We start from the raw sequence: 12,988 nt of genomic DNA, 5'->3' as shown, positions 1-12,988 counted from the left end.
TTTGCTTTTGTATTAAGTCAAAATTGTCTTTGATCCCCTATCTCGAGGGTCAAGAAGGTCTTGGTCAAGCTTGGTATAATGGAGATGGGCTTGCATCCAAAAAAACCAAGCCATTCACTAAGTATTGGGCTTTTAAGACTGTTTGCTCATGGGAGAAATTCTTTGTGCACCGCAAGTGGCGTAAAAATTCAACATGGAATGCACTATCTCGTCTGATTAGTTCATATAGTCATTATTTTTTAACATATATTTAATACATATAGATCAATTTTTTTATTTAAAAATTTTATATAATAAAGATATTTTTATTTTTTAAAAAAAATTATGATATCCCATGACGTAATATAGACATCCGTTGTAATATGACTTAAAAAATCATAGTATGAGAGAAACATTTTTATCTAATTATTTTTTAATACATATTAAATATCTATAAAATATTTTTTTTATTTAAAAATTTTAAATAATAATTTTTTTTTAAAAAAAATTATAATATTTCGCTCATATTATGAATACTGGACGTTAATGTCAATATAGATATCATATTTTTTTCAAAAAAACATTTTTATTTTATAAAATTTTTAAATAGAAAATTAATTTATAAATATTAAATATATATTAAAAAAATAATGATCATGGATCAATCGAACGAGACGGTACCCTCCCCGCCGGATTTTCTGCACCCGCCGCGGTGCACGAAGAATTTCGCTTCCTGAGGGTACCGAAGGTGTAATCCCCAGCCCTTCCAGAGCCCCGCCAGCGTCTCTTCGTACGAGACGGGGGAGCGGAGCCATGAGGGCAACAGCGATCGACCACCAGGAAGCGCTCCCTTCTCCATCTCCTCCTTCCTCCCATTTCAGGTCTCTCTATTTTACTGATTGCGTATAAAATTAACAGCGCTGGGCGCCATTACTACGTCGCTTTCGATCGGCTCCAGTTCAAGATGGTTGCTCTCGCGGGATTCTTGTTCTTGGTTATGATATCGATCAATTCGAGTGAAGGGGGGCGGGAGGGCGGCGTCCGTCGCTGCCGGTGGTGATATGCTGCAGAGCTGGATGCCGTCTGCGCCACGGTCTCCAACCTTACCTTCATCTAGTTTCGTCCCTGGTGGGTGGCCTCGATCACTCTCTCTTTCCTTATTCTCCATTACGCAGTTGCTTTAACGATAAAAATCGGATTTTGAGGGGTTGTTTTATAGGTTGAGTAAAGGCTTGTGAACTCTTTTTGGGCGGGTGGTTCAAACACTTGCTAGCCTTTCTCCGAAGTTTGGTTCTTTTTTATGTCCTTTACGCTCAGGAAAATGTAAGTGCAACATTAATCGACTTAAAATTAGAAGTCTTTTTATCCTTGGATTTCTATCATTGCTATTGCTGTTTCTTGTAAGATTGCTTATGAAAGGTGTGGCTGGTAGATATAATTTTGTAAGTGGCCGAGAGTACGAAGTTTTTGAGGTCCTTCCGAGAGAAAGAAACAGTATTTAATATTCTGGTGGATATACAAAGACAAGGTGGCAAAACAAGTTTGTAGTGCTAAATCTGAAGCTTAGTATGGCTTTTAATGCTTTGTTGGGCGGTTGGGCACAATATGGATGACCGAGCTCGTGTGCGTGTTATATTCAGAACAAACATAGATTAACGTGATTCAAAGTGGATACTATCACTAACATTACTCATTGAGTGGGAACATAAGGAGAATAATAAATGTCAAGAAAAACATAGCATAAGCAGAGTTGTGCTTGGACAATTTCATTCAGATTAGTGAGCTTTGTAAAAGATGCAAAGGAGGGAAGCACTAGGACCTAATTAATACCAATATTTCAGTTGGTCGCTTTTTTTTTTTTTTTTAAAGCTTGTCCGTAACCAAATTTCCAAACCCGATTCTTACTATTCTTGTAATGAAAGCTAAGAACAAGGGATCAATTTTTGTTTTGTGGTGCTTCTGGTTTAGTAATGTGTTGTTGTTTCTGTGGATGAAAAGGATCAGCTTTTTAACCAATGGATGGCTGGATTTGAGCTGCCTAATTGCAACTGGGTTAGCTTAGAAATTGGTGGATGGGTTGCTTGAACATGGTTTGTAGAACAGAGCTTGCATTATGTTTGCCAGCATCAATTTGGCCTTATCTTCGAACTTCATAGATAGAGTGAACAGAGACAATCTTTTCATTCTTTGACTCCTTGTTTTCACAGATTGATTATGTTGGGAGGTTGGCAAATGATTTAGAACTTGCAGGTGTGTGTTACTAATATTTATCCTATCACTCTGTGGTAATATAAGTCAGTTTTTTCGCAGTCAATTCTTTCATGCATATAGAAGAGGGCATATGTAAATAACTTGTGCAAATGTTCTACATTTTTGTGGCTGGGAAAGGAAGTACAAGTTGAGAGATGCTTTTTCTTTTTCTTTCTTTTTTTTTTTCCCTTTTTTTTTTTCCCCTTTTGTGTGAGAGCACGTGTTTACATTCATGTGTTGAATACTTTATGCAAGCAAGAACCTGGTGACCACTCAAACTAGGACAATAAAATCTTTAGGCTTTCTGATCACGGAATCAGTTGATGTAATCAAGCTAATCTCTTGCTTTAGAGTAGCAAAATTTAAAGGAAGAATCATTAGCATGTTGGTATGTTGACGAGAATATCATAATGCTGATACTAAATATAGAGAGCATCTGTTTTTTATTTCTTATGTCACCTGACTGGTCTGTCATAGGAAATTCTGGAAGGCTCTATATTGTAAATTATAGAATGCTTTTCTAGGGTCTCCTGGAGGATTTATTTAGCAAATTATTACATGATTGTCATTCAGGCTTCCCAAAAGATTCAGAAATTAAAATATTAACTATTAGAGAGGACCGCAAAGGTCAGAAAGGCTATAAACCACTGTTAGAATTGAATAGGGAAGTGAGAAACCAAAGCATATGCAACTGTAGGAGGCATATTTATTTGTTGGACCAGGAAGGTGGGATATATAAGGATGCAATTCTCATATCTCTTTCTTGCACTTATGTCCTGCAAACCTGACATCATAAAATAGTTGAGGAGCTCTAAGGACTGAAGATAGCTACCAAAAATATTTTAAGTAGATGGGAAAAGGATTCTTGGTTTAGACAAGTATTTGACTCTGTTCTTTCTGGGAAACAGGTGGCTGGTAAAGGTGAGAGATTTCTTTCCTTGCTAATGATTTCTTGTTTGAGTCAACATCATGGATTGCCTGTTGATGCAGTCGATTTTGAGTCTACATCACAGATGTAACTACTGGCTAGTAGTAGTTCATGCCGGTGGTCCAATGTTTTCTAGTGGACCTTCACCTGGCAGGTACACTGGGAGAGCTGAATAAGCCTCTGATATGTGCTATTCCTTGTGAATTGTTATTTGGAGTATAGGCCTGCATGAACCTCCACTGGCAGAACTAGCCTGCAAACCAATGTACGGGCTGGTATAGACTGATACAAACAAGTACAAACTGGTTTCAACTAATTAGTGTTGTGCTTTTACTATTATTTTTCTTGTTATTTATGACAAACAGCCAAATAAGGTGAGAAGGATAGAAAATAATTGCAGGAGAAGAAGTAAAATTAGAAGAACAAAGTTTATTTAGAAAATGTCTGTGCATCATTTAGAAATTGTATGTGCATCTTCTAGAATCCACAATGATTCTACAGACATAACAGTTAAAAAAAAGCCATATGATCTTTCGATTAATGATGTTAGACTTGCTAAGATCTTGTACATAAAGTTTTCTAGTTTTCAGACCAGTTTTTTTTAACTTTTCATAATTTCTTTCTGATGTTCCTTATTTTTGTCCCTTGAATATTTTTTGAATTGTTGATATGCTTAGAGCCTGTGCATGGCATACCAATCAATAAGATTGGCTACTTCCATCACTGCACTGTACTAGCTAATAGCTATGGCTGTTGGATGACTGGCAATTGGCATTTAGACCATCAGCCTGCATTAACTTCTCAACCAATTAATCTCGGGTCACTAAGAATTACTGCCTCATTTCTACATGAATCCCCTGTGAATTGGAAGGATCTCTTATATTCAATTCCTACTTATATATGTGCATTAAACTTTTCCCTGAATAGGAAGGGTAGGATTTTACTTACATTAACTATCAACTTCTCCAAGCTTGAGCTTTAACCAGAGATGATATTATTAGCTGCATTTCCTGGTTAATGGATGGTGAAGTGTATCTTTTTTGGTCTCACCAAATATTCAGCAATCACAAGGTTAGTGTCAGTGATGAATCTAAACAATGTAGTTATTGTGATGCCTGAACCCGAAGAACATGGTACCATTTTCAGACTTGTAACAACCACCTAAAGGATATACCTCTGCTGATGTCAAATACTTCTGTTGTACAAGTAACCTGCATATTGACCTGTTGTCTTAACCAGCAACCTCAAGGTATTGTCTTGTATTTATCTCTCCTGCAATAATATCATTTGGAACTATTTTTTATGTTTTGGTCATTTAATCTTCAAATCATTATCTGAAGATTATTGAAAACCTGGAGTTATTTCCTTGTTACATTCCAGAACTGTAACCATCAATCCTTATCCTGACTATTCAGGGTTTTGCTTTATGTTTTTCTTTGTCCCAAGTTTACCTTTAAAACTGGAAGAGGCAGAAATTACTTGGTTTTCATACTTTGTTGAATCAAAGTCAAATTTTGGTAAGCAGCTTTAATTAAATAATATTGCATGTCTTCTATAATTTTGTTACTGATAGCCTTATCCTTTATCTTGAAGCTGGAATTTTGGTTTTCATATTTTGTTGAATCAAAGTCAAACTCTGATAACCTTCTTTAATTAAATAATATTGTATGTCTTCTATAATTTTGTTACTGATAGCCTTATCCTTCAGCTTGAAGCTGGAATTCTGCAATTAAACTACCTTTGTTCATAGTACCTTTGCCCTAAATTTTCCTATTTTATGAGCTTCTCTTTACTATTTCTATGTTTAACTATTTTCTGAGTATATTGTTCACAAATTTTCCATTTTTGTTCAGTACAGTGACCTGGCTGAATCTGAACAGGCACTGGTACTAGAGAAGTTCGGTCAGTTGACTGCAGAATAGAGTCAAAGAAGTAATGCTTGTCCAGGGGATGATCTTGGATGATGGAAACATAGCTGACAAGTCATGCATGATAGTTGTAACAGATGCCTGCTTGCCACTGGTTGCTTCAGGAGAGACACCTCTTTTACCTCGTATTTTAATAAACTCTGACTTACCAACAAAGAAGGTGCATCCAGATACTCTGATCTAATTGTAGTTTGAAATTTCTCATGGTTCAATGTTGCATCATATTCCAATTGATTAAGCCTATTCTGATGTAATTGTGGATACATATTCTGGCAAAAGTTTAATTTTGCTTCATGTTTTATTTTCATCTGCTTTGATAAATTATTATTTGTAATTTTGTGACTTTATGTGGTAGCTCTAGGTAAGAGATACTATAAAAAGAGTATTTGAGCAGCAGGATCAAGGGAAGAATAGGTTGGAATACTGAGTGTATCTGAAGATCGCTAAGAAATCTCGAAGAAATATGGTATAAATAAGGTTGGCTGAAGTCAAGGTCAGGCACAACCTTGTGGTATTATTTTGGTGAAGTACTAAGATCTGATTCATTCAGTCTGGTGGTACATGAAATTATTGTCCTGTCACTATAGATGATTTAAATGGAGACACTATCTACTCTTATAAACCTGTATGCATTAGAATATTAATTCCTTTTCATCACTCATCGCCAATAAAGAATTGACAAATTTTAAGACTTCAAGCTCATAGTTGTAGATTCGTCTATCCAGAAAATTGTGATTGTTAGTATCAACAGAAGTTTATATGAGGTGACATGCTCATGTAAAATATATATATATATGTATACAGTCTACATCTGATCGACCTCTAGCAAGGTAACATGCTTATCTGGATGTCTATCTTCTAATCTTATGAATTGGCTTTAGTGCTAGTGAGAATAACATTTACTTTGATATGTCTTTTCAAAATTTTATGAATTCAGAGCCTAGATTGCTGGTGCTTTCATAAAACCTCGGAGGTGATGTAGTAATCTTTTACTTAAGTTACCATGCTTTGCAACCACTTTTCCATTTTATTTTTAACCATTTCCAGAATTTGACATTGTGGTCTTAGTTGATTTAGAAAATCTTGTCATATTGTGGTAATCCTAAAGGGTGCGGGGAGGTCTCTAGTTATTATCTAACGCTAAACTAAACTTGGATTAGATGCAATTATTAGGTCTGACACTTATTAAAACTAAAATGTCTTTAATAATGCCCCATGCGTGTCATTAGAGAATATCATGATCATATTTGAGGATCTTGAGATCAAGGTATGTGTTGTGACAAGAATCTATATCTAGGATTAGCAAAGCAAATAGAGAGTAAAAAGAGACAGCGATTTAGGTGGTATGTTCACAGGCAGAGAATGCTTCATGGTAGTGGAAGAGCACAAAGATGAGAAATGCTAGTCCAAATTTCTCAGTCTCACCACCTCTCAAAAGCCCCAAAGTAAATCTAACCAAAAACAAGCCCCAAAATCTCGAGATAATCCCCAGAAAGTAAAGACACCATGGGACCTATCACAGCAGGACTAAGAAAAAGTTCTCCCCTCTCCGGTCCATCCCACTGGATCCCCTGGGATTGACCCAAGCAGATCCTTAATAGGAGATCAAAACTAGGGAAACTTGTTTTGCTTCTGGATATGTGAGCGTGCCTTCATATATGTTGATTGCATTACTTGAACTCTGCTGATGAAACAAAAGTATCTTCTACATGGAACTATCACAGTCTCTGGTGTCATATCTTCTACATGTGGTCTTTGGGGTCGTACTCGTCATATGTCACTTCAAACTTTTTTGGACCTAGATATGGACCCAAGATGCTTGATAAAGAAGTGTAGTGGTAAACGGAGGTAAGCTCTACATGATGTCTGAGCACTTTCTTCAGCTTTTCAGGTTCAAATAGTGTTAGCATAATAATTGTGGTCATTATCCACAAATATGGACTTTTCCTTTTTTATGTTGCACATCTGCTTTCTTGTAAAGCTGGAAGATCTTCCTCCCTTTATGGGTGTAAGGGCCACGCTGTATAGCATATTCACAACTTCATGCTTTCAAATGAAGTTAAAGGCATTGATGTTAACAGGAGGATTTCCTGCTATTAGGTTTCTTATTTTTCAATTTTGAAAGTAGACTTCTTAATGTGCTATTTAGTGACAATTATCCCTTCCTTGCTAGTCAACTATCATGTCTAGAACTTACCTGTATCATTTAAATGTATGTGACAGTAATAGGATGACGGGATTCTCCTTTTATCAACATATGTTGTCTTCGCCAAAAATCTTATCCTTATTTTTTTTGTGAGACCACCGTAATCGGCAATATTATGCCTACTTAAGAGAAGAGGATGCATTTTGTTCGACCTTATTACGAAATACTTGGGTTGTGAAATGGCTCTCTTTTGGATGGACTCTTTTGTGGTATAGACATAATATGCCCACCATCTTAGGTTGATGGAAAAATCCTTCGAACTTGCCTAATGCCTGTTGGTGACATCTTTAAACTCCAACACCTGTTTAACTTTTCAAAGCAGAGTTTGCCATGATACATTGCTTGGTCAATTCCTTGGTGAAGTTGATAGTGTTCATAAAAAGAGTTTAGCTTGATCAAGAACTAGATTCAGAATTTGAGCTTCCGGTTTTGAAAATGCAATTTGTTAGACATCATGAGATTGGCTCTACAATTTTATCTTAAAGTTTTTTTTGCTTAATATAGTCATAGTGGAGAACTAGGTTCAAGCAGGATAGTTGGAAGTTTTGAGATGCACCTGTCCTCAATTAATATTTTCATTGTAATTACATAATCCTCAATGTAATTTCTTGAAGTAAAAGGGACTTCCTATTGATGTTATAATTTGCTTTCAGGAAACGTACTTGAGGCTCGTGTCAACTTGTTTGGCAGCAGGTTCCCTTTTCCCATCTACTTTTACTTTTGTGATATGCTACCCAGGTTCATTTTAATGATTGCAGGATGATGTCCTGCATAGACATGATGGTTGGATGTGAAGTGGTGGTGCTGAAAGAACTTGATGAGTGTAGCGGGTTGTCATTTGCAGAGATGCCCATAAATGTGAGTTTAACATTGTATCTATACAGTTGATCATCTATTGGAGTTGATTAAAATGCAGCGGTTCATGATGCAGATCTCCAAAATCTTGTGAAGATATTATTGTTGTCTGCATCTAAAGAAGGATACACTGCTAGAATACATTAGAACTAGTTGGCTGCACCATGGAAAACCCCAAAGTTTAAACATATGGACAATGATAGTTTGAATTCTTATAACCGATATTGTTGTTATTGTTGTTAACTCTTGAGAAGATATATTTTTTTCTATATGAATTTCAGTATATACTTCTACACCAATGAAAAAAATGTGGTTTCTCCTAGATATTCTGATAATAATTTTGCTTATTCAAATGATTTTTAATATAATGATTGAGAGTGATTGGATAATTTTCACCTGAATTATCATCTATTTAACAAGAACCATGATACCATTCTCTTTATGTCATTCCTAATTTAGATTATGCTTCCTAGTGGAGAAAAATGTTGATATTCTTCCAATCTCTTGCCAGAAGGCTGCGCTGCTGAATTTTAAGTTTCAAAAAGGCATAGACTCGTCTAGATTCATGCTTCTTTTTCTGCTGCCTTGGCTAATATTTCCTCTGAAATCTATGCATGTCTGGAGAATCAAGGTCCAAATTTTGCAAGTCCAATTGCTTTTACTTGTTTCCTGCTGCTCTTTGAGGTTCAAAGGGACCCCTTACCTTCCATCCCTAATCAATTTTTTCTGCTCGAGATGTGCTTCATATCCAACAAAACAGTGGAGGGCCAGAGAGGTTCCCTGCACATTGAAGATGCCAATGTCAGGATTAGCTGGAAAGTGATTGTGCTCTGTAGTAAATGTGTTTCCAGTAAAACATGGGCCCCTAGTTGAATGGCAGCTTCCTCAGCACCATTTGCAATCCTGGGACCATACTGTTGTTGAAGGCCACGAGACGGTTCCGACAAAGGTGGTTCATGCAGAATTGTTGCTTGTCGTCTTTCTTCTGATTAGAAATCTCTCTTGGATTGGATGATATATAGGACGTTTGGAAGTTTGTGACCTAATCATTGGGGTGTTCTTAAATTATCTTTTTACTAGGTGGTCTGTAATTCAGTTTCTCATCAAGAATTGGTCAACCGAGTTTATATATATATATATATACAATTTTATTTTAAAAACACAAATGATAGCGGATAAGCTGCTAATGGATTCAAGACCCCAGAGGAACATTGATAGTTGAATCAATCTATTGTGAGATGATAAGATATGATTGGAATTTGAATAAGGAATGGAGAATGATGAGTGGAATCTGAAAAGCAACATGGTGATATATATCCGGATCCTAAATGCAGACAGATCCTAAATTGTACAGTGTACATGAGAATATCTTTTTAATATTTGTAGTGCGTTGTGATTTATCCTCATTTGGGTGGCATTTGCATCACCCTAACACATGAATGACATTGTTTTCTTCTTAAGATTCTAGCCATTGTTGTTGTTTTCATTTGTTTTTAAACCAATGAGTTGGGTGGAGCCGCTGTACCACTACCATGGATGTTTGGATCTGATGAGACTTCGTGTGGCCGCAAAATGACTGGCCCCCGTACACGGGTTTACGTGAGCTGAGGCCAGAGAAGATCTGCATTTGTACCCTGATGGTAGGATCCCGTACGGCTTTATTTTTTGCGGAGTCCTTCACCTTGGAACTTGTTTACTTGCCTCATCACCAAAATTAAGCCTTCCATTGAAACCTAGAAAAAACCTAGCTCCAGACTTTCTAGTTACCATGGCTATGATGACCGTACTGAAAACTGATAACCATGATCAAGCCTATGCCTTCCTCTTTACATGAGAAGCTCCAAAGTTAGGGCAGATTCTTGTCCGCTAAGGTGAGAAACTATCTAACGAAGTTGTGTTTTACAAAATTCTAACTTTTCCTTCATGTTTATGTTACAAATCCACTGGTTAGAGGAAAAAAAAGCTTTTGTTACTATTTCATGTTTATATAATCCTCTTTTAATTGAAAGGGAAAACAGCAGCATCAGTAATAACATTTAAAAGTATTTCTTTTGACGGTGACAATAATAATTACAATACCAACGTCACCACCACTACCAACAACGACGACAGTATTATAGTAAAATATAATCATAATTATAATTATTCTCATCTCTTTTCTCAATTATTTGGGACTGTCCTCATGAATCTCTGTGTCAGACATTTTTATTTAAAATTATTTATAATATTATTTTAAATTTATCTATATCTTTTCTCACAACTTCCATTCATATTAACGTAGCTTTTCTCCTCCCTTCTCGCGACCGTCAACTTACAAAAAAACAGAGAAATAGATCTTCTACCAAAAAATTGAAATATACATGAGCATCACAATTAGCTGAACTATATAAATGATTAACAGGAAAGAAATTTGAATCCGTAATTACTCAAATTGCTAAGCATTAAATCCAAATATCATAAGAACGTTGATCAATGTACAAAGAAGCGGGTTCCTGATAGTGCTCGTGTCATTATCATGAAGCCGGAGCCGGCTTGCTTCTACACTGGTTAATTACATCAGTCAACCCGCTTGCAAGCTCTGCTCTCCCGAATTTACACACATATAAATATGTTTTGATCTTCACTTCATCAAACAAAATGCACTCAGATTAGTATATTTACAGCAACATCAAACTGTGAAAATGGATGTTTAAAAATAAAAATACCATCTTAATTAACAGCCTAAAGCCAACTTCATAGGCATGCATGAAACGAGGGACTCGGAGTCTTGGCCACCCTCCTTGGGAGAAGAAACAGTAGTAGAAGAAAACACAAACCCCTCCTCTTCATCCCCTCTCACTTCCATCCCACCACCACCACCACCACCACCACCACCACAGCTCCTCTCCTTGGCCCTCCTCGCCTCCGCCCCCCAGTCCATCTTCGCCACCACCCACACCACCGCCGCCGCGCACGCCGCCTGCGCCGCCACCATGCCCATCCACAGCCCCACCAGCCCCATCCCCATCCTCAGCCCGATCGCCACCGCCACCGGCATCCCCACCCCGTAGAACGCCCCCATGTTGATCCCCGCACCGAGCCCCGGCCGCGCGCTCCCCCGCAGCGCCCCGCATCCCGCCGTCTGCGGGCAGTTCCCCAGCTCGCACAGCCCCACCACCGGCATTGCCGCCGCCGCAAGCCTTGCCACCGCCGCATCCCCTGTGAACGCCCACCCCCACTTTCCCCTCCCCACCACTGCGGCCCCCGCCGCCGCCGCCCCGGCTGCTGCTGCGCACCCCAACGCCACCTTCGCGGCCTTCTGTGCCCGCTCCGGCCGCCCTGCCCCTAGCTCGTGGCCTACCCTCGTCGACACCGCAAGGCCCAGCGCCGAGGGAACCACGTATACGAGGGACGTCGCCTGCATGAGGATTCCCATCGCTGCCACGGCGTCGGCTGCATTGTCTAATAGTCCCGAGAGAATGATCATGAGCTCGTACCACCACCACTCGAGGCACACCGTGACGCAGCTCGGAGCAGCGAGGCTGAGGAGCGGCTGCCACTGCTTGAAGCACTCGGTTAATGACCACCCGGGCCACGACTTGCAGTGCGAGCTCGTGAGGTGAAGGTAGGCCACCATGGTGCTCAGCAAGCTGAGGTCCGACACGAAGGCCGCCATCGCGATCCCTCGTGTGCCGAGGCCGAGCAAGTACACGAACCAGTAGCTGATCGGCGCATGGAGGACTAATGCTAGGCATGCTGCGGCGGTGAGCGGCAGCAGGAGGTTCTGCGACCGGAGGTAGATCTTGAGAGGGTGGATGAAGGATTGGAGGAAGAGGGTTGGTGTGGAAGAGATGAGGTAGGTGGAGGCAATGGCGGTGATGGAAGGGTCTTGGCCGCAGAGGAGGAGGATGGGTTTGGAGTGGATCCAAAGGAAAGAGATGATGATGGAAGTGGCGAGGAGGATGGTGGTGGTGCGCTGGAGGGCGTGACCCATGAGGTGGAAGCGCTTGGCTCCGAAGGCTTGGGAGGCGATGGGCTCCATGCCGGAGGCGAGGCCCGAGAGGATGGAGTAGCCGGTGATGTTGGCGAAGGCGATGGCTAGGGAACCGCCCGCGAGAGCCTCCGTCCCCAGCCGGCCCATGAAGAGCATGGAAATGGCGGACTTGCCATAGAGGAGGAGGCCGGCGAGGATCATGGGGAAGGCTATGCTCAAGAGTTGCTTCATCTCCACCCGTACCTACACCATTACTTACCACCATTAAACTTTACTGGTTGCTTGATTACATGAGTGGAAGTTATTAGCACGTAAAGAGCTAGAAATGCACACGACGTATATTGCACAGAGAGAGATGTTGACGAAGTGAGAAGGCTGACCTCTTCGAAGGGTTTACGGGAGGAAGGTTGATGGTTTTGGTCCGAGGCTTGTAGTTTGATGGTGTTGGTGGAGAGGGTCAACAGAAGAGATGTTGGCGGGGAACCGTCCTCCATACTAGTTTACCTGCTTGATACGTGAGATAGGCTTGCCTCTTAACATGACTTTATATAGTGTCCGAGGGCTTTGGACTTAGGCTTGCCTCTTAACATGACTTTATATAGTGTCCGAGGGCTTTGGACTGCTTTTATTTTGAGCATCTGATCTATTACTGATATGGTTAATTTCCAGGGTGTTGATCATGAAGGACGACAGTTCTGTTGCAGACTGGAGTCTCCACACTACTCCTAGCCTCGTGGGAAAAGAACAGTACTCTAACCCGAGCTGGGAAGCTATAGGTTCAAATCCCTCTTTGGCACTTTTATTTTATTTTATTTTCCCTAAGCAGAGGCATTCTCCCAGTGGGGAACATTTTGACTTGTCTACTTTAC

The 12,988-nt window shown here is 39.7% G+C and overlaps 2 protein-coding genes across 27 annotated transcripts; one reads left to right on the top strand and one right to left on the bottom strand.

The window, feature by feature from the left end:
* Positions 1-889: 889 nt before the first annotated feature.
* LOC105041370 (uncharacterized) lies at positions 890-9,630 on the top strand. 26 transcript variants are annotated; one of them, XR_012139852.1, is made up of 6 exons: positions 890-1,107; positions 1,199-1,302; positions 5,011-7,984; positions 8,067-8,149; positions 8,658-8,777; positions 8,907-9,630. XR_012139852.1 is itself a non-coding variant. In XM_073254163.1 (6 exons), the coding sequence occupies exons 2-6, from the start codon at positions 5,093-5,095 to the stop codon at positions 8,967-8,969; spliced, it is 459 nt and encodes a 152-aa protein (XP_073110264.1). In that variant the 5' UTR covers positions 890-1,107; positions 5,011-5,092; the 3' UTR covers positions 8,970-9,630. The 26 variants fall into 26 exon arrangements, 3 of the variants coding, with proteins under 3 accessions (XP_073110264.1, XP_073110265.1, XP_073110266.1); XR_012139851.1 differs by having other exon boundaries at positions 8,050-8,149; XM_073254163.1 differs by lacking the exon at positions 1,199-1,302 and having other exon boundaries at positions 5,011-5,245; positions 7,945-7,984.
* A 1,087-nt stretch (positions 9,631-10,717) lies between these two features.
* LOC105041581 (protein DETOXIFICATION 52) lies at positions 10,718-12,613 on the bottom strand. The gene is made up of 2 exons (XM_073253411.1): positions 12,500-12,613; positions 10,718-12,362 (listed from the first exon to the last, which is right to left on the bottom strand). The coding sequence occupies exons 1-2, from the start codon at positions 12,611-12,613 to the stop codon at positions 10,860-10,862; spliced, it is 1,617 nt and encodes a 538-aa protein (XP_073109512.1). The 3' UTR covers positions 10,718-10,859.
* Positions 12,614-12,988: the final 375 nt, after the last annotated feature.

The sequence above is a fragment of the Elaeis guineensis genome, chromosome 3 (assembly GCF_000442705.2).
Source record: "Elaeis guineensis isolate ETL-2024a chromosome 3, EG11, whole genome shotgun sequence".
NCBI classification, from domain to species: domain Eukaryota; kingdom Viridiplantae; phylum Streptophyta; class Magnoliopsida; order Arecales; family Arecaceae; genus Elaeis; species Elaeis guineensis.
Note: the sequence above shows the minus strand (reverse complement) of the source record. Positions and strands in the feature narration are given on the sequence as shown.